Source organism: Charadrius vociferus, unplaced genomic scaffold (assembly GCF_000708025.1).
Source record: "Charadrius vociferus isolate BGI_N301 unplaced genomic scaffold, ASM70802v2 scaffold15, whole genome shotgun sequence".
NCBI classification, from domain to species: domain Eukaryota; kingdom Metazoa; phylum Chordata; class Aves; order Charadriiformes; family Charadriidae; genus Charadrius; species Charadrius vociferus.
In genome coordinates, this window is record NW_009650064.1 from 725,157 (window position 1) to 752,913 (window position 27,757).

The 27,757-nt window shown below is 37.1% G+C and overlaps 1 protein-coding gene across 1 annotated transcript in view; it reads left to right on the plus strand.

Moving 5' to 3' along the window:
- Positions 1-27,757, plus strand: part of ANGPT1 (angiopoietin 1) — a 163,664-nt gene that overhangs the window by 57,242 nt on the left and 78,665 nt on the right. Inside the window, exons 2-3 of the mRNA XM_009891800.1 lie at positions 15,570-15,725; positions 18,724-18,845. Of these exons, the coding sequence (XP_009890102.1) occupies positions 15,570-15,725; positions 18,724-18,845 (278 nt within the window). The remainder of the gene's footprint in view (positions 1-15,569; positions 15,726-18,723; positions 18,846-27,757) is intronic.

The window sequence follows — 27,757 nt, forward strand, 5'->3', positions numbered from 1 at the left end:
CTTTAAGTTGGCATTGTCTTATAAAAATATTTCAAATCACTGTGTGGATTTAAATTCTTACAGAATGTTCTGTTCCCTTAAGTGAACATCACATTTGATTTGTCTGCATGAAAATATTTGGATTATTTATTTATGTTGGAATAACTGTATGAATTTAAATTTAATTTAATGAGCTAACTAACTTGTCCTTTAATGGTATCAAAGTTTCACTGAATTTGAGAAGCAGATGCAGTTTTAAACAAAATTAAGGGGACAGTTGAAATAACTAACGTATCTGATTTTGGAAGTTAACATAAATATAGTGAAGTATAGATGTCACATTTTTTCAACAATTCTGATGTTATGTTACATGTGCTTTTCTTTTTAAGTGAGACAAACTATTCCTAGACTGGCCTGCACTTTGAATTCCAATGTATTTCTCTCACACAATTTTCTGTGCAGAAACCATACTGTTTTATTTTTAAATAACGTGTAACCATTTAAAATCAATTTAAATCATCCAAGTAAGAGACAATAAACCAGTGTCTTTTTGTGTTTATGTCTTACTTTACATAAAATTATTCTGGAAGGTATTTACAGCAATTAAAAGTCACCCTGTTTATTATTAAGCAATCATTTATTATTAGGCAATCATTTTGCTGACGTACCAAAGGGCAGCTATTCACAGCATCCTAGGAATTACAAATTGGATAAAACTATTCGATCACCTATTTCCTTCCTTGAAAATTCAGGATTATTTCCTAAAGTATATCCCTCGAACCATTAAACCCACCAGAGCTAATTATATATGGTGTATTTCGTTTTTAGCATTCATCTCGGTCTTCTCAATAAAAGATTTACAGTTCATGCAAGAATAGAATAGGCTTTAAGTATAAAAGAAATAAAATTAAATACCAATCTGATTAACATTTCAGGACTCAGAAAGCCAGTTTATATTAAAAAACCTTCTTACCACTCTGGCTTTGTGAACCATGTGTTAAAAGATGGGGATTATGAAGATCCATTGCAGTAAAGGATTCGAGCATTCTTCTTTGTTCAGCTGATCTACAGCGCAGTCTGAGCCAAGACCCTCCGCCTTTTTTAAACACAGCGATGAAACATGTCCACCACTGAGCCCTTCTTCATGTTTGTGACTTGTTACTTCATTCTTTTAAATGTCACTAATTGTTTGTCTGAAGCATCTTGGTAATACGAGGGCAAGTGGGGCTGGCATCTTGTTTGAATCATACGTAGAAGGGGTCCATTCATGTTTATGAGGATATTTGTTTACTAACCAATACAAAACGTCTCTAGAGAAAGAAACATATGGTAGGAAACCTTTTTTCTGTCAACACTTATACGACATAGAATTGCAGCTTTGTGATTTTGGCAGTTCACACAGAGTTTACCTTCAGAAAGGCAGTGGTTACCTTATATTTGCAAAAGGAAATTAGAGCTGCTATATAAAGGAAAATTTCTGCGACAGTCCATGTATTAGTTTATTATTTCACAGGTGTATCAGAGAATTCTTGTCAGACAAGCTAGCAGCTTTGTGGGAAGTTCACAGAAGCCAGGAAGGCAAAAGTTCAAATGTCATTTGTTTTTTAGCTGCTCCTTGTATTTCAATGTGTTTTATAGTTGTGACTCTTGAACAGGGACTCACACTCTTAATTTTAGCAGCAGATGAGTTATCAGTGTCAACTTCCTTTTTACCTGATAAATTCACTGACTCATCTGTTGAACATAATCTTTTTTGGCAGGATGGGAACAGAAGCTACTTCTTACATAGTACAGAATCGACTGTCACATACATGAGTACACTGTCACCACCAGGAAAGTGGGGAATAGACTAAACCTTTGTATTGAGCTGTCTCAAAAATAATCAGCTCCAACCACCAGTGATCCAGAGTCCATATCCCTTCTGCCTAACAAAAATAGAAGCAGGATTATGAATGCACTGCATTAAAGTAGGGCTGGGTGAACCCCTGATCTGCACTGAGTTTCTGGGAGCTGGGACAAGGGAAAAAAAGCTAGATTACTTTTCTCTTAAATTTTTGTAATTTCCAAAAAGAAATCTGTAGGAAACTTTGGAAGAACAGCTAGAGGAATTTCTTTCTGCTTCTTGCAAATATCTGCTTTCACTCATGAAAGCAGGCTGGTTCGCCTGCATGTCAGTGAAAAGCTGTGAAACAATCCCAGATAAAAGGGAACCTTGCAGTAACCAAGACTAACACAAATGTGTACAAGAGTGAGAAGGAGAGGAGAGAGGATCACATTTGCTAAACACTCAGCTGTCCGTTTGGATAAGGAACCTTCAACGAGAGCAGAGTTTTGTAGTATGTTTGAGATTTGTTATCTAGTTTTCTTTGGCAAGTAGAAGAAGTCCTACCTGGAAAAGTCATTCAGATCCGCCAAGCTATTGCAGTGTTCCAGCTGAGCTTCTACTCCCACACACTACAGGTTTGTGGATGATGAAGAAGCCGCTTTCATGCCACGACCTTCTCTCATGTGGTAGCAGTGGACGGTGGGTCTGATTGGAAGTCCCCTCCTTTGGGGTGCTGTGAAAGCAGAGCTATTGTTGCTGTCCAGCTGTGAAAGATCTGCTACTGGAACTGCAGAGAGACAAAAAGATAAGCTTCAAACAAACCCCCAACACCCCGACCTTGCAGGAAGTTCAGTTCGCAACTGGAACTCTGCAGCTTTTGCTCATTTTACATAATCCTTCCTGTAGTCTTCCTTTTAAAGAAAACACATTTGTGATGGCCTTGCAGTCCACTTGCAGAGAAAGGAACAAAGTCCTGTTTTCCTGCTTCACTGTCATCACACTGACAAAATGAACAGTGCCACTGCTTCCACTGTTATCACACAGAAATCCACTCAACGTTCCATACATTGTGCAGAAATTTACATCTCCCTTTCCCTTTTCCTGCTGGGAATTTGCGACAGCATGATAATTTATTTCAAGGGGAACAGAAGCACTTGTGTTTTAGCTTTCTTTTCATGTCTGGAACGATCAGTTTAGTCCAAATGTAATAATGGATAATAATCCCTATGTGCATGCTTGCACTAATGTTAACAGCATACTTTTCACAGGAAAATAATCCTGGATTGCATGTTAATAGGTTTACAGTAAGATGACAAACCCCAATGTTTGGTTTCAGAGCAGATTAGTATTGCAGAGAGCTAATTAATAATAACATAATAGCATTCCTGTTAGCTTTGGGAGAATATTTTTACCTGTTCTGGAATTGAAAGTCAAAAAGAAAAGTGAAATGTCAAGGGTCAAATCCTGGCCAAATTGAGGTTAACTGCAAAATATCCATTGACTTTAATATGTCAGGATTCCAGACTTTATCTAACCTTCCTGTGTCATCCCAGTAGAGGATCATGTGGGTTTTTTTTCACAGATAAATCCGTATGTATCCTAACCCCACATTATTTGACCTCATGGAAATGAAACCACAGCATTACCTGAATGGAAAGAATTGAATCCAGATGAGACAGGCATGCAGTGGGGAATCAGGGGTTTCCTGGCCTGTTACCCCACAGGTCTCCTGTATGGCTCCATTGGCTCTAGTACAACGGTTTCCCTCCCAACCTGATCAGACCTCCAAGCATGGCATAGAGTTAATGATGCTTCCATAAGCATCAATACCAGGGACAGAAAACTTGTGTCCTGAAAAAGACGACACCTGTCCCAGAATGTTTATTCCTGACTTTTGCATGGGTTTTATTTAGGTTTTCTGTGCTCTGGGCACAGGGGTTTGCAGGTGGGGTGGGGTTCAGGTGTGCTTTGCAGTTACTGATAGAGTTTCCTTGGGTCCTCTGGGAGCAACAGATACGGTTATGATTAGAGCCATAGTTACAGAATTCTCTTAGTGCCTGACAGGATTTTTCATCTATTTTCAGTACTGAAGAAATTGCCATGCTGTAACGTTCTGACTACAGGGCATGAATGTTATTGCCAGCTAATGGGCAGAATGTATAACTATTAACGTGATTGCGACCTACATCTCGGCAAAACAGCTGCCAAACTTTCCTAAGGATTCCTGAACACTTTGTTCTCTACTGTTATGGTACAAAGTGTGATAGATATGAGCATTACTGATGTCAATTCTTCTTTCAATCTAATGGCTGTAGTCATGAGAAATGTTATCCTAATTCCTATATGTTCTGCACATGTGGTTAAACTAATGACCTGAAAGTCTGCATTTATATACAGCAACTACAAAGTCGGTACAACAGATATTTTTTGTTACCCCTGAGGGAGAAGAACAGTACCACATGGCTATTCTTATGAAAATGAGATTGAACTAAAATCCTAAATCTGAATACTTGAAACTTGATACAAATATCTGTATTTGATTTTGAGCCCTGGTCATCTCTGATTCTGAAGAGTTACTGCATGTTTTAAAGGCCTGGGATATTTTCCTTTTATTTTATAGTCCTCTTATTCTGATACGTTGATTTATTCAATGTATTTTTGAATACATTGTAAATGCTTCTGAGTTATTACAAAACCACCCTTCTGAATGTGGTTTTACTTGGCAAGAAAACGTGAGTCTTATTGTTATACATAACCTACTTGGGATTTATTGTAAAATTAAAAGTATTGTAGAAGGAAGATCGAGAAAGCAAAACTAATGATAAATGCTAAGAATTCATACAAGATCTGTGCAAAGGACAGACTTGAAATAACTGGTGTGTCTCATCTTTGACTCATTGCTCTGTGTTTTCACTACATTAATCATGCCAAAAGGACTGTCACTTTATATTTGTGAACTGTGAAGCTCATTCAGGGCAAGGGCCAGTACATGTTCCTGGATTACAAATCGGAAATGACTGTGATCGTTATCACTTCGGGCACAGGGACACTGTGTGGAAATTTGCAAGCAAAAGTAGCAACTTAATCAGTGAGAGAGCGAGTCTGACAGCCACCCAGCCGCCTCGCTGGGAATGCGGCAGCAGCCACGGGTGTCACTACGCCTGGGAGTTTAGTTCACTGATCACTGGGAAGATATTCATGTTTACATTGTCCAAAGGACACATCCAAACAGCTTCTTACTATTAAAAAATAAATAGAACTGTTGCGCTTCACTTTTAATATAATTCTTTGAATCTGTATTGAGCATGCATGAATCTTAAACCATTTATGTCTAACTGTTTTTAACTTGGTTATTAAGCATAACATTTGCGAATACGTGTCTGGTGGCTTCTGTTTTCCTTTGTAAAACAAGATACATTTTCAAATTGCTGCATACAATTCCCTTATCTCTTTGTCTAGCAATGCCTTTCTAATATATGCCTCTCTTCCTCTGTCTACCGTTTGCTACTTGTGTTATTCTGCATGTGTGCTTATGCACGTACGTAATTGATTGTTCATGTATGACTTTATTTTTCCCATCTTTGTTAACAACAGCAACTGTGCATCAGCCAGAGAAAGAGAAACTACTGATAATGAGTTAGCAGATATGAAATTGAAGGCTGAAAGCTTCCCCACTTTAGCTCATGATTTCATGACTTATAAAGGAATGCTTCACAATAACATTGACTTCCAGGAAGAGCTGTGATTATGATAAACTGAAGTAGGAGGGAATATTCTTGCCAGGTCCTGTAAAAAAAAAAAAAAAAAAAAACAGAGGAAAATTGCTGCTTCTAAAAGAAGGCTTTAGGAAGGAGACTCTTCCATCATTCCTTTTAATTTGTCTCCTCTTTACAGTGACTTAAGTGCATTAATATCTCCAAAAGATTTAAATTTTCAGATTTTCCTTAAATTTGAGAGTTTAGACTGGTGTTTATTCTACAAAATTAGCATAAAAGAAGAGATTTTCAACTCAATTTTCTTGCTGCTACCACTGAGTTTGTGCTCAGTGTTAAGTACAGAACAACCTGAGTCTACTCCTCATCATTGCAACTCCAGTACGGTTATTCCTTCAGCAGCTAATGGAAATGCTAATACTCATTCCCAGTATATGAGCTCTCTAGAGAAACCTGCAGTTTTACATTTCTCACTCAGAGGCTGGGGCATTCAAGAAGTAAAGTCAGGGCAAGGAATTGATCCCCATAATCATATCCCAAATCTCACTCCAGCAAGTGGGGGTGAAGGAGATTGTATTAGCACAGGTTTACCTAAAGAAAACCTGTGATTGCTGCCTTTCAAAATCCCCAGAGGAATTTAATGAAAAGAGGGACCAGAATTGTCTTTATACGCTTTGGCTGCTCTCATATTTCCTATATAAAAGGTCTTATCTTTCTATACAATTATTAAAGCCATAAAAGGATATATATCTTGAACTATGCCATTTCAGATAAACCAAGGCACTTTTATCTTATTAAGTTTAATAGTCTTTTCTGCAAGCTAATTTGAGTACCTGATATTTCATTGTATGGTTTAGTGAACTTCAGGTCTTTACATTGCTGCTTCTAAAACAGGGATTTTATAATCTATTTATTGGAATGAACTCATCCTTAATTTATATATACATTCATGCATGTGCATATGTATATTGAATACATGACAGTTTCTATATGAAATTTTTATGCATGTTTCTCATTTTAATTACTATTGGAAGGAAGTGTTCCGCAAGACTTTTATTTAGGTATTTTAATTCACTGTATGATGTATTCAAGTAATCAGTTCCCTCAGCACACAAAGAAACCAAATTTTCTGGGGCTGCACATATTTTGGCAGGATCATCGCCCCACTATGTAGAGTTACACATTCATTATAATGATGAGAATTATAGGTATGTCTGGAGGCACTTAGAGATTAATGGATATATATAGAATTTCAGGAATGGAAAGAAAAGGTGTTAGAGTTTGTACTAGTAGTTAACTTTATAGTGCTGTTGGAAACTGAAGTTCTTAGTTTACTGCTACAGATAGTTCTGGAAATTTCATTTATTTGTGCCTTAAAATTATAAAGTAATTCCAGCAGAAGATGTATCAATATCATTTTTTAATGTCTGTACTAAAACTAAGGTAAACAATGATGTCATGTATTCAGAACATCTATCATTAAACCACTTGTGCCCAAATTATTGTAATAAAAGTTAAGAACCATAAATATAGCCAAACTTTATAGGACACAAATGAATATTTCTGTCTACCTACATTTATAACCCATAATTTAAGGGAGTTATTATGTATATGCTCTTGTAAATCTAAGCACATAAATACCGTGTGTGAGAATATATAAACCCTTGTCTAGATATTAATTGCTGGTAGACTGAAGTAGTTCAGCAGATTTCAGGTTTCTATTTCCTTGGGTTTGGGGGGGGAGGCATGGATTTTACAGCACATAGAGGCTTTGCTCTTTGCTATATTAGGTACCAATGGACAAGAACTTCAGTCTTCAGTATAAACTGAAGTCATGGCGTTGAAGCTACAAGACATAAAGCAAACTAAAATAATATTTGCCATCATTATGGAAGGGAAAGAAGAAGAAAAGAACTGGGCTCTTGATTAAAATATTCTCATTCTGTGTACTGTATGTAGGAGTCTTTTAAATATTTTTCACTGAATAAGACATGCTGAGGTGAGGGATCTTATCTGCTTACAAACGCCTTGGCTGCTCAGGTGCTCTAGCTTGTCAAAGGTTTCACTGAGAGTCAGAAGTTGGTAGCAGCATGCTCTGTCCTCAAGCAGACCATGAACCATGCTGTGACAGCACATAGCTTCTGGTTCCAGTTTTCCCTGTGTTTTGAGGTGAAGTTAGCTGCATAAACACTAATCATGGCCACAAATATCACTTGCCCCACACGTCATCTGTTTTGGACAAGGCAAAACCCTACCATGGTTCAGTCCTTACCAGGTGACTGTGAAACATCATAGGAAGCTGGAATTGTTCCCTGTCACCTAGCAAATTAAATGAGATCATTTTCAGTTTTCCTCACCACTAGGTTATATAGAAGCACACATATGGAGGATGTGAGTACATAGTGCAGAGATCATGAGTTCTGCTGAGTGTTTTAAGACTGGTGGGATGCAGGGAGTGAATGTATTGTGGATCTCTCCCGGTAAAAGGTGAAATGAAGTAGTTGCCTGGAACACTGGGGAAGGTGTTTGATGGCCCAGGCGATTCCCTTGCACTCCTTTATCTCTGTATCTACTTTCAGTGGTTTCAGTGCATCTAAACTTCCCATTCATGCTTTCAAAATAGATCCCAAATTAAGACTGTAGATTATTGGCAGTCATCATCATAATATAACATCCTGGGTCTTCAGCTGACTTTGAGACTTTGTATCAGGTGCTGATGAAAGGCAAAAGGTTAATCTCCAATGAGGTAACAACCTACGCAGGAAAGATAGACAAATAATAACAAAAAACATTTGTGATTTCTTCATCAGGGAAGACCTAAGATAGAGAACCAAAGAGCTGAAGGCAGAGCTCACAGCAGTGAATAAAGGGGTTCCCCTTTTGTCATATTTATATATGGCACAACAGAAAGAGGAAACTTGGGCAAAGACTAGAATGTAATGCAGTTGAGTCTTAATTTCACAACCCTTCTTGGAAAAGTGTTCTCATATACAGAATACCAACAATACGCTCATGTCATAGTGATGTGTGTAAGAAACCAACTAGAATTAAAAATAGATTAACTAATACAATGTTAAAACATTATACTACCTCCTATAACACAAATAAAAATTTATATATAGATTCCAAACTATACTACAGCTGCCCACGTTCACTGAAAGTTTAGCTATAAGCTGTCAGTGCAATATAGCAACAGAACTATTTATGCAGTTTAAGATTATAGTTTTCAAGAACTGTGTGTAATGTAGTGAGAAGATATTTCAGTGGAACTAATTTTGATTATGTTGTATGTTCATCTTCAGGAATGAGCCACAAGGTGTCTAAATATTCTTCTACAGAGAAGTTGTTCCAAAATTAGTCATTCTGAAAAGTAATCCTAAACAAAAGTATCTTTGCCAAAGAAAATTACTTAATTCCACACTTTAATAGAAAAATATTTTTAAAAATATTCCCCCAGATGTTAATTTGTTTAGGATAAGATCACAGCTGTTGCCTTTTCTACGATTATGCCTTCCCCTTCAGTGTATATTGAGGATGGTTCACATGTGCAGTCAACTGTATAATCATAAATGAATTTAGTTTATAGAATTAAGTGGTTTGCAAAGTTAGATCAAGAAAGAAAAATGCGGTTAACACTGTAATAAAATTTGTAAAGGTTAACATTAAACTGGATAATTCTTTGAACCAGAAATATTACTAATCAGTAGAAAATAAGAACATATTGTTCTGATTTACTTGTTACAAGTAGCTTCCTTATGGGACCATTTAATCACATTTGATATGATTCTCAGTTATGCTGCTTATTGACTTTATTAAGCCTTAAGGTTAAAAAAACTGAGAGATCTAATATTCATACAAATGTAGTTGAAACTGACTCTTAAAGTGTTTTGCATGCTTTTTTAATAAGTGTAATTAATTACAAATAAACTGACAAATAAATTTCCTTTATACAGATTTGGGGGTTTTAGTCTAGAAGCAGGCAAGTTTTTAGAGTGCTATAAGACTTTGAAAACAAATGGGAACGATTTCTTAGTAGAAGATTTCTAGTAGTTGCCTTAGTAGAAAGCTCATATCCAACTATCAGGCTGGTACGGTCAATACTTGGTGTAAGTCAATACACCATCTTTGATATGCTAGATACTTTGTGAGGAACTGAAACTCAACCTTCTTGCTCCCAGAAGTTACCCATATATTGAATATTATGCTGTTGGGTAAGCCTAAGTGGAGAAGTCTTCTGATATCTTGAAACAAAGAACTCTGTGTTCCCCATTTCTTGTCTTGCCTGGTGTAGCAAGGACTATTTCTACTCATATTAACATACAGTGCTTAATAAAAGTATTTTGCTTCCAGTTTCCCAAGATTCCAGTGGGATCCCATACAGTGTATTCTTCCACCATCATTATCTATTATTGCCTATTATATTTTATGGACTTTACTGCATAACATAACATAGCACAGAGATGCCAAGCCACCACTGAAGCTTGAGTATCCATAAATTGACTGTTTTTCAGAAACTGTAGTTTCTAAAGCAGCCTAACAGAAGTAACTTGAGTACAATAGAGCGCTGCCATTTTATAGCTGCATAGCTGGTTCACACAATAGTTTCTCAAATAGTTCTGCAGACTGCATCCCTACTGAGTTATATTCATACATGCAGAAACACCCTCAGTGGCCTTCCTCATTTTGCTGATTTGGTCTCTACTGAACAGTTCCTCTTATTTATATTATTATGAGCGGGTTTGTTTGTTGGTTTTTTTTTTTTATTTGTTGTGGTTTTAATTCATAAGACTCATCTTTTTTATTTACTTCCTTCTAAAAGTTTCATTAGGAAATGAGTTTTCCAAACCTTTTCTCAGTCCAGTGGAGATTTTGCTATAGAATTTGATTTCAAATGTTGAGTCTGTGAGTTTAGTTCTAAAGTAAAGTAATAAACAACCTGACAAGAATAAAAGACTAGAGCTGGAAAGAATCCTAAAGTACTGCATAATCCTCTTGATCTTTACCTAAAGTGTTTTTAAGACCCCCAGTGATAGAGTCTTCACTGTTTTCCCACAGAATCCCTTATCAGTATTTTATTACCTGTACTGTTAGAAAACTTTTCCCCTAACATGAAAAAGTTAAACTTCACTTACAGCAACTTCATGGGTGTGGAAAATAGCTTATTCTCTTTCTCGTTGCAGTTTTATGTCCCTCTAGTCAGTTATTTTCTTGTTAGCCTTCTTATTAAGCTAAACTTTCTTAAGTCTTTCAATTTTCTAGATTTATGGCCATTCTTTGTCTTCTGTGCAGTCTCCCAAAATAATGTACACCTTTCTTGAACTGCAGCATTCAGAACCAGAGACAAAACTCTTGCAGACACTCTACTGATGCTGAATGCAGCAGAAGTATTACTTTATGTGTCTTTGGAATGATCTCTTGCATGTTTTATCCCTGATTTCTTCCGACAAAAAGCTGTCTGGTCATCTTTTTGTTTAACTGAAGAGGAAAACTTTTTTTTTTTTTTTTTTAACAAGCTAAATGATTTTTCTACATTCATATCAAGATTTTATTTAATTGAGGGTTACTATAAAATCAAGCTCAAATGCCATGAGGACAAGTGTCATTAGTATATTGGAAGTCACCTGGACTAGAAATCTCAGCATCAGTCAGCTGCAGCTGAATCGAACAGTGTTGGCCGCTGTGTGCTGAAAACACAGCTGTGGTTTCACTGGCCACATGCTAAAGAAACTAGTGGTTACTTGTATCTGTGAGCTCCATACATACGAGGATATCTTCACTGTTTATATATATATGTCTTATGCAGGCTATAAATTAAACATACATAATGAACCACCATTTTTTCCTGATGGCAATTTGTGTCTATAAATTATTCTTAATAGTCAGACAGTAAGCATATGAAACGTGAAAGATTCAGGCATTCAAGGATTCAAGAATTTAAGGAAAAGTATCTTTGGTCTGTTTGGAACATTTGGTTTGGAAAAAATAGCCAAATGTTCCAGTTCACAAACACATATATTCATTTCAGCATGAGGTAGTTTAGGAGTCTATACACACTCTGCAAGTGATTGTTTGTTTCTCTGTCAGGAATAGAGTTTGGAAAACCACAATATTGTGATTGAAGGATAAGATGTAAAAAAATCTAAGTCAGAAATTAAAAATGATGAGTTGCAAAATTACAGAAATCTATGAAACTGCAGAAATAAGTACAGAATAATGAATTGCATAAGTAGTATGCAAATAATTACTATCATTAAGGTGCAACTGAAAAATTAACTCTTATTTTCTTGCTGCCTTAAGGCTAGAAGCCTGGGTATATTGTATAAAAAGAAAAAAAAAAAAAGATACAACAGAGTTTCTACAGCCAGCTTTCCTCAAAAAAATGTTGTTAGGTTACTTATAGAGTTGCTGGATTACTTTTCTGGTTCCTTTTAAGATTGAAATCCACAAATATTTCTATATGTTTCATAACCAATGATTTCTTTGTAAAAGCTTCATATACTACATATCCCAACAGGCCTTTCTGTGAGTCCAATTTGTCTATGAGTTGTTTAAAGCTCTCACTTTAGCTCAGCAAGGATGATTTCATAAATTCACTGAAATTATCATTATGCATCCGGTATGTTCTTAATTTAGATGATCAGTTACCCAAGACCTGAGGAAGTTTCTTCCTCAAACAAATAACTTCTGGTCTCCTTTGGTGCAATCTATATTGTAATCCTATTAGGTCTAATTGAAGATTATAGATTTGGAAAAGTAGTCATCTTCATTGTCTCTTTGATGGTATATCTACAATTTTTTTTCTGGCTGATGAGTGCTTTCCTTGTCATGCTTAAAGCCCAGGTAAAGTTGTTCCAAATCAGGTGCAGATTAACATGTTAACATTTAAGCATTATTCGCTCCCTTTATGTGACATCCATGTTCATTTTTGCTGATTCCCACTGACCACATACAGTCAGAAATAGTGGAACAATATATTCTGGTTGGTCTCTACTCCTTGGATCTGTAATACGAGAAGACGGTATCTTTGCAAATTTGCTGTTTTATCAATCTTTTCTCACTGAGAAATAATTCATAGAAGATATATTGGCCTTTTCAGTAGAGAAAGAAAATCACCTTTCTTGGTGATAATCTCCTTGCTAACCCCTTTGGCTTCTGCAAAAGTCAAACTGGTATTCTCTATCTTTCAACTTCTTCCAGCTTATTCCCACTTTGGCTGTTTGTGTATTTATAAAATACAAATTTCATCAACTGTCACTTTTATATCTGACTCCTTGAGGCAATTTGTCGGCGTGGGGAGGTATGACTCTGTCTCAGACAGAAAAACAAAGAAAGAAGAACTGAACTTCCATTAGTTGTTGTGGTACAGTATTACTATTACATCTTCAGGTATGCAAAGCAAGACAAGACAAAACAGCTCTTACAAAATATCACTGGGGAATTGTCTTTCTATTATTCCAAATAACGTGCAATATATGGTTAATAGTAGGACAGGGAGACTACTCTATTATTACTTTAACTTGCATTCCTATTCTAAGGCACTGTATGAAAACCTAATGTCATCTGGATATCATAGCAGTCCTTACCATATCATTACATGAGACCACCATTACTTGATCAAAGTAAGAGAAAAAGCTCTTATTTTATTTATAAGCCATCTGCCACAAACCATTATCGTTTACTTAGGCCCTAAGTTACAGTTTCCATTTTAATAGTTCTATTAGTGTTTGGGTGGTTTCTATGAAGATTATTCAATAAACATTGTCCAGAAAAAAAAAACAAAAACTAGATACTATAAATGCATAATTCTCTGGAATGTTTATTAAACAATAACACTGAACCTTCTGACAGTTTTATTTCTGAGAATGTTATAACGTTATTATGCATTCCACCAGTAATTCTGCATTACTGAAAACTCCTGTGCAATGTAATGAATCTTACTGAAAGCAGATGCAGCTGAATTAATAACAGGGACATCGATGCACTATAGAAAGTCAGATAGTGGGAGGGGTGGGTTGGGGGGAAAAGAATGCAGAAAAGACTTCTGATTCACTTTTGCAACAAAAAGTAACTGTAATAAGAATAAACAGTAATATAGGGATTTGAAAATTCAAATGTAAAAAGTAGATTCACCTGAAAAGAGTATTTCATCTTGCATTATATATTTACTGTTTAATGCAGAGTATCCTGGGAAATTGAATTTAACTTCATTATAGGATGAAGGGGTTCTAAAAAAATGACTTAATCCCTTAAATGTTCTTGAATTTACTTCTGTGAATAGGTTTCTGCATGTCACATTTTCTGTAGGGCCACCCTGCAAGGATCCTTTTATCACCTGTTAAATAGACGCTATTCCTCTTAACTAACTACAAAGAAAGCTCAGTCTAAGGTTCAGTACACTTAATACAAAGCCTCCAAAGAACGGAAGGCTTCAGATGAAGCTCAGTGCTTGGCCATAATGAACCTGGTAAATGTTGGTTTCCTGCAATAAAAATAATAGGTGAAATCTTGGACTATTGAAGTAAATGGGAATTTTGCCATTGATTTTAGCAGGGCCAGTATTGCAACCAATAAATCTACTGAGCAAACTGAAAGAAGTGGGTGAAGGAAGGGAGGGGAATTAACGTAACAGAACACAGAACCTCTACTTTATTTCAGTTCTTCTTCTACCCTCCTCTGCCTGAATGAATATCTCCCAATAGTCCTGAGATGTGCTCACAGAAATTATTGTGGCAGTGTACTGAACACCAAATATTTACAGAAGCATTTAATGAGTAAGTCTGAAACAGGAAAATCAGCTTTGTTGTTATAATGACTCAGTCTCAGACTCAACCAGAGGTTGTTTTAGGGGTGAGTAACCAAGGGCAATTGCCCAGGACTCGATACCATGGGGAGTGTGTTAGACTACAATAATTAAAAGTATGAGTTATCCAATATGCCTCAATCTATGCCTGTGCTCTCACTGGTCAAAACCTGCTGTAGCTCATTTTAATACTTATCAGAGTGTTCAACAATAAATTTTCCCCACCACTTAAAACACTCTGCAGGTTTCGAGCCCAGGGTTGTTCCCTGGCAATTCAAGCAAACTTTTTTATTGTCTGAAACTGTAGGACATACACTTTGGTTTTGACCATGATGGGTATTAAGTGCTTCTCCAAACTGGGGTAAACAAACAAACAAACAACAACTGTCTTGTGCAGAAAATGTTTTACGTTGTGGCAGTGTTCTTTCCCTGTAAAAACGTCTTTAAGACTAGTAGGAGGTGCACAGAAATGATAAAATCTGTAATAAATCTTTTGTGAGCTTAGCTGATGTGGCTCATCAGAATGTCTAACAGCAGTTACCCCTAAGCACAGGTATGCTTCTAGATAAGATGAAAGCAGCCCTTCTTATTAAATTGCACTGCGTATCTGACTCCTTCTCCTTTCTTCAGTCTCTAAATCAACTCCATCTGGTTCTTACCATTTAGTTGTGCAGTTTACCTTTCACAATGAAACATGCTTGCTGCTGCAGAAGCAGGTCCAATGTGATTAAAATTATTAGGTAAAACAGTGATTGCTTGAGTCTGGAATCAGCTAACCATAAAAAACACGATCAGCCACAAAATGAAACTGGGGACCAAATCTTCACTGAGTGTAAGTTGGCTGGACTCCAGCTGATTTCAGTGGAAGGTATTGAAAACAATGTTCTGGGCCACCTTTCTTTATGTTAATACTTTATGGAGCACATCAAGCAAGATGCCAGAACAATGCTTGTATAAGTAAGAAGCAATCTCATCATATTGTAGATTAGTTCTGGGTTTATGGTCTGTTGTGGCAGGGTAAGGACCTAGGTAGCTAGAAAGGAATGAACCTGCCTGACTCTGTGACAGGAAAGGGGCTATCCAGCTTGTCAGGTCCCTACCCCAACAGTCACAAGGTCATCCGAGACTTGGGTTCCCCTTGGAAAAGCTGAAATTTTCACTTTTGGCAAGAATGTCAGCTATGCACCCTTATGTCACCATAATGCCCAAACAGGTAAAAATACCACAGCTACAACCTTTTCTCTTTTTACAGCTTGAGAACTACATTGTGGAAAACATGAAATCGGAGATGGTGCAGCTGCAGCAGAATGCTGTGCAGAACCACACCGCCACCATGCTCGAGATAGGGACCAGCCTCCTCAGCCAGACAGCAGAGCAGACGAGAAAACTCACGGATGTTGAAACCCAGGTATGTTCCCAGAGTGGTTTTCTAAAAGCTGTTAATTGCAGAGAACTTTTCCCATCCTCTTTCTTTTCTGATGCATCGCCACACAAAACATTTCAACACAGGGCTCCAAGAAACATACACTCTATTTATTAGTGCCAACAGCGGTGATGAGTGACCCTTGTTGTGTGTCTTGCTTTTGATTTCATTTGGTTAGTATATTTAGCTGTGAGTGTGTAAGTCAGACAGGACTGTCCAGGAAACTAAATCAGCATTTGACTTCAAATAAACAGCTCAGCTACCAACTGTGAATGATACAAGTGTCAAGCTAAATAATGAGTTTTAGGCTAAAACAGAGCCTTTGATCTCCATTGTTGTTTGCTTCCTTACTATTATGAGAAAGTTTGTTTATTTTCTGCAAGATGTTTCCAGCTATTTGAAAAATAGTGTACGTATGCAGCTTTTAAACTGTGAAGAGAGGGACAAACACCAGCTTCTTTATAAAACACTGTGTATTTGTTATTACTGTAAAATTGTATAACATCACATGAATTTAAAAAGCCATCTCCATCTGAATCCTAACACTAAAATCAGTCTTGTGACTGAAGTGACAAGAGTATCACTATCATAACACAGAGTACAATTTCATACTGGGTTTATTGCAAAGATATGTACTACTTTTGCCTTTTGAATTCTTTTATCAGTTTAAGATGCATATTTTTTTTCCTTATTTTTGCTGACTTCCTCTTGATCTTCGTAGCATGTGGCATATTAGCAGCTGCACTGCATTTGCTGTTCATTTAGGACAGGGCAATTAAAGTATTGCTTTGCTGTTGTTTGTTCTAGTAGCACATGCACATCTTGGAAGATCATATTTTCTGTTCTAATGTCCTTACGTTTACAATATCATTACCAAGTTATTACATAACCACATTACAGTACACTGAGAAACAGCAGTGATTATGAAAGATAGATATGCTGCCTTACACAGGTTCCCTGAACCATTTTTTCTACATCTTAGTTAGTAGCCCAACATTTATTCATAAATGTTGTGATCCAAATGACCACAGTTTCTAAAACAGAGTATATTGACTTATGAGAATGTTGGGGAAAATCTTCAATTCAGTATCAACATAATATCTAAATAGAAACATAAGAGGTGAAGGCCTATGGACTGCAGTATCATATATTCGGTAAATAAAAAGGAGGTGTAGGAACTCTTCTCATATCCCACAAGACCTACCTAAGTGCATGTTGAGTACTCATTCACAGTTTCCTCCTTTAAGTAGGCAAGGGACAAAATGTACATTGCCTCTGCCTCACTTTTCCTTTGAGGAAGCACTTCAAGGTAGAGGTATCACTGACAACTGCATGAAGGAGTGGACGACTTCCTCCTTCTACACATATTGCTGAAGAATTTAAGGGATGTTTAAGATGTCAGTTGGAGTGGCTCTTCCTTGTTGTCGTCCTTGCTCTGACGTTCAGCTCAGTGACGGCATTTCCCACCTCCCCTTTTTCAGCAGTGTGAGAAAGTCCTGGCTCTACTGTTAATCAGAAAAGAGTGGTGCAGGTGGCTGAAGAAAGTGAAGCGACTGCTCTTGGCAGTGATGGAGGCAGCCAGCTGCATGGCAGAGAGGTGGAGGTCTGTAGGATACAAGGAGGAGAAAGGCAGGCCAGGGCCTCATGCCTGTAATAAGAAGTACTCATACCAGAGTAAGGAGGAGTCTGAAGAACTGAACATAGAGCCTCCACCTCCCTAAAATCTCTCTCACCGGTCCCAATCCCTGATTCAACCAAAATCCCACTGACTCCCTTGTAGCTTTCTTCTCTACCTGAAGCTCTACTGATGTTTTGTAGTCTGCTCCATAGATGTATCCTCTTCGGAAATCTCTTGGCGCTTTCCTGTCCTCTTACCCCTTGCCAACCGTGATGATACACCTTCAATTTCTGCCAGGTCCCTCTGAAACTGGTGATGCCTCCTGGCACTTCCAAATGTATCCATCTTAAACAACACAAGAGCTGTGTACTGATTGTTTCCAATTTTCTCAACCTCTGTACCCTTAGAAAAGGACAACTCAAGTTGGTCTGTGAATGTCAACAATTTCAAACAAAAATAAGACACTGGATTGAGTTTGAGAGTGATTCTTTGTGATTTATGTTCTGTAACAAATTCCTATCAAGCACTCATGAGAAAATCTTACTATATAATCCTGTGATGATACTGATAAATGCCCTTCAGAAAAGTCTGATAGGTTCCATTAAAGAGGGATCATTTTCTGCTGCAGAAGCAATGGCACCTCAGCTGCTGTGTGTTGCTTTCATTCTTGAAAGCATTCTGTTATTTCCACTTTTGAATTATTTTTGTTAGAATCTGTTCTCTTTCATCTGGGTTTCTTTCAGTCCGATTTACTTAGTAAAACTTGTGCTACTGATAACAGACCACCACTAAAGTGAAAGGCAATCACATAAAGCAATGTTTAGGATCACAGTCTTCATCTTAAAAATCTGTGTAAGAGTTCAAGTAGTGATAACATAAGCAGACACCAGACTTCTGCCAACACTGCAAAAGAGAGAACTCAGGGGAAAGCTAAAGTAGGGGTTCTATTTACAAAACAGTGGATGCAACACTTTGGCTTCAGCCCAAGTACTCTTGCACTCTTCTGGTTTATGCATGCTTTGTAGGAATGCTTTCAAGAGTGAAAGCAATAATATTAATTAATTTAGTTGATTTTTTAGGAATGCAGTATTTCTTTCCATTGAAATGAAGCTTATTTGGCAGTCACTTTTTTTTTTCTGCCGGCCCAGTATTATTCTACAGTAAACAGGGTGCCGGAATATCAGCTGGCACATATCAGTGTAGCTTGATTGAGTTCATTTGCACCAGCTGAGCAGCTGAGGTTAAAAAAGGATTGAGAAACAATTTTTGACTAATCATCAAATCAGAATGAAATGGTTACATTATGTTGCTATAACAACACATCCAGGACAATAGAAACATTAATGTTTTTAATTTATCCTTAAGGTGCTAAATCAAACATCCAGACTTGAAATTCAGCTACTGGAAAATTCACTGTCAACGTACAAGCTAGAAAAACAGCTGCTACAACAGACACATGAAATCCTGAAAATTCATGAGAAAAACAGGTAAGAATGAGCAGTAGGTCTCTCACACTCTTCCTCTGTCCATCACATAGAGGTTTGTGCATACTTTTTTCTAAGCAACTAATGAAATGGAAGAAGCAAATACAGTAAGTGGAAGGTATAGGTAATATTTATGAAATAGCTAAAAGAGCTAGGGTGTGAACTTAGACTGCGTTAGGTCCTGTATAATAAATGCAAATCGATGTTTACCACTTTTCATGCACACTGTAAGTTTGCATCTCAGTTTGCTTCATGACAACTTAGTCACATGACCACAGCTCCTGCTACTGAAAAGTATATAGATAACTTGTATGAGCACTGTCAAGTAGAAAAATATTAATAATAAATTATGAGATTATCAACTACATTAAAGTGCATAAGAAACAGAAAAACTTCAGTAGTTCATCTTTCTAATTTTAATGGATACCAAGATCTAACATGTAGAAGGATCTCTCTCTTCCTTTGGACTCAATTGTACATTGCATACCTGGAGCCACGCTCCATTTAAAGAACAAGTGAATGATAAACATTTGGGTTTTATATTGAAATTGAAGAAAAAGCTGTTGAGTAGCACTTAACTTTCTAAGCAGTGAAGTGAGAGTGAAGAAGAAGTTCCAGCGTTGTCCCTTTCTGTGCTTTGCAGAAGCACCTCTCTCAGGGACTCAGTATGTGAACTCACTGGATTTGGTGATCCGGTATCTCAGAGAGTGCATGTAGTGGGTTGACCTTGGATGGCTGCCAGACACCCACCCAGCTGCTCTCTCACTCCCCCTCATCAGCACAACAGAGGGAGAATATATAGTGAAAACTTGTGGTTGACATAAAGCCAGGGACATCACTTACCAGTTATTTTCATGGGCAAAAAAGCTTTATTTATTGCCAATTAATAACAGCGTAGCATAGTGAGAAATGAAAACAAAACCAAAAAGACCTTTTCCCCCTACCTCCCCTTCTTCCCGGGCTCAGCTTCACTCCTGACTCTTCTACCTCCCCCTTTCCCCCAAGTACTGCAGGGGGATAAGGAATGGGGGTTGTGGTCAGTTCACACCACTTTGCCTCTCCTTCCTCATGCTCTTTCCTTTCTCCAGTGTGGTTCTTTCCCACAAGCTGCAGTCCTTCAGGATAAGATTGCTTCAACATGGGTCCTCTACATGCTGCAGTTTACTTCTGGGCATCTCCATTTACTCCAGTTCTCCACAGGAAATACCTACTCCACCATGGTCTGTCCCATGGGCTGCAGGAGAATTTCTACTCTGGCACCTCCTTCCCCCCTTCTTTTCTGTCCTTGATGTCTACAGCATTGCTACTCTCACCTTTTTTCCCTCACTCCTCACACTGTTGTGTGATGTTTTTAGCCTTTCTTAAATATGTTTTCCCAAGGCATAACCCTCTTGCATCTGTCTACATTTGACACTGAAATAAGGCAAAGAGCTTTAAAAGTGAGGTAGTTACTGAAGTGTCCTGAACAAGCTTTACTGGACTGTTTAAACTGAGATCAGACAGTTTGCCAAAAAAGGCAGCATGACTCTGGTGCTGCTGTACAGGAATCAGCAACTGAGGCAGAAAGATCTTGCCCAGGGTTATACGTAAGGAAGACTAACACCAAAATGGGCAAGGAGCTACTGGGAAAAGAAGACAAAGAACTAGATAATGATGAAAAATAGAAAATGTTGTTACAAAGAAAGGTGTTTGCTAAATGTGTCTAGTTGCAAAGCTGGTCAAATAATATACCATTATTGCTACTGGTTATGAAAACCAATTTAATGTATTTAATCTAACAACTGTTTATAGCCAGTAATTCTAGCAAATGTTATTCTGGAAACATTGGATTTCACTGAAAACTCTTGAACTCCACAGATTTCCCTTGACCAGTTGGAAATATGCATAGATTAGTGTGGGAATAACTTCGACTTCAGCCATCTAAAAATTAAGTAATTCACCTAAACTGCATATGTAGGGTCTCCCCATAGTCCATGGAGAGAGCAGGCATGTGCAGGAGGCAATTGATTCTACATATTTTACAAACCTATTTCAATTTGGGATTAACCCAAGGATTAGCTAAGTATATAAATACTTGCATTTTTATCTGCTACAATCTGGTTAACAACAAAAATTTATTGGCTGCTCAAAAGACCGAATCTTGTGTAATTAACAATCTGAATTTATTTATTTATGTTAGCAATGTGTCAGGGTGTAAAGCCTTCATGTCAGTAAACAAATAAGTTTTACTTAAGTTGACCTTTGACTTGGCTGATGTTATGATGGAATGGTCTGTGACATGACAAAATGGTCTGCCTTGATTTTTCGGAAGAAAAGGAAGGGTATGTTAAAAAGCACATTTTATATCCAGTTGTTTCTCTCAGAAGTATAGTTGTATGTGGATAAATGAAAAAGCACACGGTGTTTCATCTTGTAATGAAGCAAGAGCCTGGCATACACTGTCCAGATTCTGTTACTCTCTCCTCGCGAGTGATAAAATTAGGGAGAGGGCAACATGGATCATCAGCTCCTGTATCATCATCTACTCATAACAAAGAGCTGTGTAATTTTGGCCTTGTGGGTTGTGATTCTGAAACCAATTATGTGTGTGTCAGGTTTACTATGGGACAAATCTCAGTAGATATGAGGCTTCTGGACATGCCAATGATTTTAGCTTGCTGAACTTTAAGCAGTACTTATAGATTGTCCATCACGCTATGTTCAGTAGTTGTTTGCAGTTAAAATGTGTTCATCCCTCTCCATATCACTTACACCTCAACAAAACAGAGAAAATGCCTTTTGTTGGCGTTGCCTACATGGAATGTAAACTTTCTTTGGAAGGGGCCTTTCTTTTGCAGTAGGTGTACATCACAGCGGGAACAAGTGTAGGCACTATTGTCATGACAAAAACAATCAAAACAGATGGTCTACTGTGGGCAGATCATTTCTTTCTCTGTGCTAAAATTTTGCCTATATAAAATAAAACTAATGATCTTAGTCACGTTTAAAGAACCATATTTTGGATGAAAGTAGTGCAAAATCTTATAGTAACTGAGCATTGATGTACTACAGTAACTTGTATATTATTCTTAAATAAAATGAACACTGCACATCAACAGGAGACCAATGCATGTTCTTTAGAACAGAAATATATTTATTCTTGGCCTTTCTCTTTAATTCCTGCCTCTGCTGGGAAGAGTGTCCAATTTTCTTCCTTTTATCCCACTGAAGTGAAAGTATTCCATGGCATAAGTAGAGTCACATTTGCCCCAGAATCATGTTTCTATTGAGTACTCTCATGCCATAAATAATTTAGTTTTGTGGGTTCCCACCCACTATAATATAAATGGTGGTTTCTTCCATTGCCATTTCTTCTCCCACAAGAACTTTCTAAAAGCTATTTTGATTTATTCCAAAAGATTTCCCTGCCTAAGTGCCTTTATGTTTCCCCCTACCTCCCCTTCTTCCCGGGCTCAGCTTCACTCCCGACTCTTCTACCTCCCCCTTTCCCCCAAGTACTGCAGGGGGATAAGGAATGGGGGTTGTGGTCAGTTCACACCACTTTGCCTCTCCTTCCTCATGCTCTTTCCTTTCTCCAGTGTGGTTCTTTCCCACAAGCTGCAGTCCTTCAGGATAAGATTGCTTCAACATGGGTCCTCTACATGCTGCAGTTTACTTCTCGGCGTCTCCACTTACTCCAGTTCTCCACAGGAAATACCTACTCCACCATGGTCTGTCCCATGGGCTGCAGGAGAATTTCTACTCTGGCACCTCCTTCCCCCCTTCTTTTCTGTCCTTGATGTCTACAGCATTGCTACTCTCACCTTTTTTCCCTCACTCCTCACACTGTTGTGTGATGTTTTTAGCCTTTCTTAAATATGTTTTCCCAAGGCATAACCCTCTTGCATCTGTCTACATTTGACACTGAAATAAGGCAAAGAGCTTTAAAAGTGAGGTAGTTACTGAAGTGTCCTGAACAAGCTTTACTGGACTGTTTAAACTGAGATCAGACAGTTTGCCAAAAAAGGCAGCGTGACTCTGGTGCTGCTGTACAGGAATCAGCAACTGAGGCAGAAAGACCTTGCCCAGGGTTATACGTAAGGAAGACTAACACCAAAATGGGCAAGGAGCTACTGGGAAAAGAAGACAAAGAACTAGATAATGATGAAAAATAGAAAATGTTGTTACAAAGAAAGGTGTTTGCTAAATGTGTCTAGTTGCAAAGCTGGTCAAATAATATACCATTATTGCTACTGGTTATGAAAACCAATTTAATGTATTTAATCTAACAACTGTTTATAGCCAGTAATTCCAGCAAATGTTATTCTGGAAACATTGGATTTCACTGAAAACTCTTGAACTCCACAGATTTCCCTTGACCAGTTGGAAATATGCATAGATTAGTGTGGGAATAACTTCGACTTCAGCCATCTAAAAATTAAGTAATTCACCTAAACTGCATATGTAGGGTCTCCCCATAGTCCATGGAGAGAGCAGGCATGTGCAGGAGGCAATTGATTCTACATATTTTACAAACCTATTTCAATTTGGGATTAACCCAAGGATTAGCTAAGTATATAAATACTTGCATTTTTATCTGCTACAATCTGGTTAACAACAAAAATTTATTGGCTGCTCAAAAGACCGAATCTTGTGTAATTAACAATCTGAATTTATTTATTTATGTTAGCAATGTGTCAGGGTGTAAAGCCTTCATGTCAGTAAACAAATAAGTTTTACTTAAGTTGACCTTTGACTTGGCTGATGTTATGATGGAATGGTCTGTGACATGACAAAATGGTCTGCCTTGATTTTTCGGAAGAAAAGGAAGGGTATGTTAAAAAGCACATTTTATATCCAGTTGTTTCTCTCAGAAGTATAGTTGTATGTGGATAAATGAAAAAGCACACGGTGTTTCATCTTGTAATGAAGCAAGAGCCTGGCATACACTGTCCAGATTCTGTTACTCTCTCCTCGCGAGTGATAAAATTAGGGAGAGGGCAACATGGATCATCAGCTCCTGTATCATCATCTACTCATAACAAAGAGCTGTGTAATTTTGGCCTTGTGGGTTGTGATTCTGAAACCAATTATGTGTGTGTCAGGTTTACTATGGGACAAATCTCAGTAGATATGAGGCTTCTGGACATGCCAATGATTTTAGCTTGCTGAACTTTAAGCAGTACTTATAGATTGTCCATCACGCTATGTTCAGTAGTTGTTTGCAGTTAAAATGTGTTCATCCCTCTCCATATCACTTACACCTCAACAAAACAGAGAAAATGCCTTTTGTTGGCGTTGCCTACATGGAATGTAAACTTTCTTTGGAAGGGGCCTTTCTTTTGCAGTAGGTGTACATCACAGCGGGAACAAGTGTAGGCACTATTGTCATGACAAAAACAATCAAAACAGATGGTCTACTGTGGGCAGATCATTTCTTTCTCTGTGCTAAAATTTTGCCTATATAAAATAAAACTAATGATCTTAGTCACGTTTAAAGAACCATATTTTGGATGAAAGTAGTGCAAAATCTTATAGTAACTGAGCATTGATATACTACAGTAACTTGTATATTATTCTTAAATAAAATGAACACTGCACATCAACAGGGGACCAATGCATGTTCTTTAGAACAGAAATATATTTATTCTTGGCCTTTCTCTTTAATTCCTGCCTCTGCTGGGAAGAGTGTCCAATTTTCTTCCTTTTATCCCACTGAAGTGAAAGTATTCCATGGCATAAGTAGAGTCACATTTGCCCCAGAATCATGTTTCTATTGAGTACTCTCATGCCATAAATAATTTAGTTTTGTGGGTTCCCACCCACTATAATATAAATGGTGGTTTCTTCCATTGCCATTTCTTCTCCCACAAGAACTTTCTAAAAGCTATTTTGATTTATTCCAAAAGATTTCCCTGCCTAAGTGCCTTTATGTCCCTCCCCACTTTTGTCCCCCAGAGTGTACCAGCTGCATTTAACTTACTGTGTGCTATTTGTTTCAATACGCAAGTGTGAACGCAACTTTTTATTTATTCAAATGAAACAAACGATGAAAAAATGTAATAAAATTCTGGATCTTGCAGCAATAAATAGTGGAAGTGAAACTTAAAATCCAGCTTCAATTTGCAGACTATCGAACTAGATTAACACACTCAGTACAAGAATTGTATCCTATGAAAAGCAAGGGCTCAGGAATGATTCTTGAATTTTCATTTGACTGTGTGACAGATAAGGAAGCACAACATGTCTACTTGCAGGTTTCACATATAATAAAAAGACAAATCCAGACTTTTCACTTCACTTTTGTGATTTCAATGGAATTATGTTGTCACAGGTATACAAAATAGGCTTAATGATGCTAAGTGACCAATTACTTTACTGGTCTTGATAAATATGGCAACACATATTTTTTACATTTCCTTAAACTGATCAGACTATATCAGATCAACAAAGTAAGTATGAGTGGTCAGCACCTAACAACACAGGAAAAATTTCACTCATGTAACAGCAAGCACAAAGAAACTGTCTCAGTGAGAAAATACCATTCTTGCACTCAAAAGTATGCATTTGAATCCTCTACCTGTTTGTCTTCCCACACATATGTAATACAAGAAAACCACGTGTATACAAACAAAGAATCTTTTTCTAGTGTGACGTTACTTGTCTTTATTTATTGAATAGTTCAACAATGTAAATCTTTTTATCTGTATTTTTAATATCTCCAGATTTTTTAAAAGATTATTTTAATGCAAAAGATGTCCATCTCTAAGATCTGGTCTATATCCTGTTCTCAAATGTCTAAACTGAGGCCTCCGAAAACAAAGATAAAAAAAAAAAATATCTCTTAAACTGCCATGGTCTGGAATGGATTAGTGAATAAACTACCTACCTTATAAGGCAGATTGTCTAAACCAGACTTTCCTTCCTCCCCAGAGACCTACTAGAGTGCTTTCTATATGTTCTACTTCATCACCTTTCAAAATGACAGCAGCTTTCCCTGGAAGTCATTCTTTGACTTCTGTATGGGCCTTCTACCCTCTCCAGCGTTATCAGAGGGCTTTTTCTGAATCAGCTGGACACAGCACAGTTGCAGCGAGGCATCCCACTGGCTTGCTTCCTGACAAAGTTAACACATCATTTGTATGGTTGAAAATAGATTCCTAGTCTCGCCAAGATCAGTAGGTTAGACATTGAGACATGGTTAACCTTTAGGAAAAGTTTAGGAAGTTTGTCTGGATTTGGGAGTGGGGTGGTGGTGTTGGTGTTTGTTTTCATTTAATTGTCATCTAGATAATGACTCCAAAGAGTCATTGTCCAATGGATAATATTGATATTTATCCATGTTAACAACAACATTTGTTTTTTCACAACTTCTTTCTGTTCCCCAAATGCTTGATTTGTTTCCCCAGACTGAAGGCTACAATTTCAAAAACCACATATACGTTATGTGTATGTGCATGTGTATACATACATATGTATATACATGATGCTCCTAGTGAATGGTGATTTATTTTTATTGTGAGTATTGTAGTTCCCTTGACTGCTTCATTTGTCTAGGTCAGTAATGTTTTCAAACATATAGGAAATCTATAGGAATTTCAAATGTACAGCAAATATATACAGTAAACTTACTGTAAAATAGAGCCAGTCATTATGTAATGACCATAACATTTTACTGGAAAGTGTTGTAAAATAATGTTATATAACAATTTCAGTTAATCTTTACAGATTGCTTGATTAATTGGTATAGAGACAGATGCCTATTTGTTTTCTTTAATATTTTATTTCAGCAGTAGTCATTAATGAAAACTAGTAAAAATATTTTCATTTTAACTGCCTTCACAATGCCCCTTTAAAAAATTGAGAAAATATCTTTAACAAGCACTCAGAAAAGTTGTTTCTTCGTGATATTTGTCTGTTAGAAATTGTCTGATGTCACAAGGAAAAAACAGAGAACAGAGTGGTCTCACAATTACTAAAACAAAATATCTAAATATGTTTGTAATTGGTTTCAACCTATTTCAAGACTTTTTTATAAAGTTTCTAGCATTTTTTTATTATAATGAGCTATAATAAATATGAATGTAACAGTACAAATGAAAAATTCTGGCCACATTATAGTCAAAGGACACAAAAGCAGCTTTTCTCATGCTGTTTAAGGATTTTGGAACAAGCCAGTGTAGAAATCCCCAATCTATGTGAAATTTTTACTTTTATTCATTTGGACCTTTGACCAAAGGTTTCTCATTGATTCTTAGTAAAACACAATGAATGTTTTGGATTTCTCCTGGGAATACAGGGAGTGGTCCTATCCTCAGGACTTATTCTTATCTGTTATTGTAGATTTATGGATATAGAAAGATCATTGTATAAATGCATATGCATTCCTTAAAATAGCTTAGTTTTGCAGTTTATAATAACAGGACTTTTAATCTACATAGAAAACTGTAAAGGAACTAAGTGCTGTGACACTCCCATCTTTCTACCACATGTTGTTGACACACTACTCATAAATATTAGGATGTATTATTACTAAAGCCATAAAACATCTGCTTGCTGTCCGTGTCTGTAGATGCCAAACTGGGAAGCCCTAAATATTCTTCCTTCTTGCTTGACATGGCCAGTGTTGCTACAAATAAGACTGTCATCACATGGGTTCATTTACTATGGTCTTAGGTTTTGGTGGGAAACAAATAATGCAATGCACAAACTGTTGCTCTGAAAGACCAGGCCTTTTACATGAAACCATTCCAATATGGAAGTCATTCAGATGTGAACGTGCAAAGAGGGTGTTGTGGAATTAGGGAAATGCCCTGTACAGTACTAGGATATGGACATAGATCAAGGGAACTTTTTTTACCTTTATGTACCATATAACTATAAAGCAATATTCTGGCTTAAAGAATGACATCTTGTCTTACATTAACAATATACAA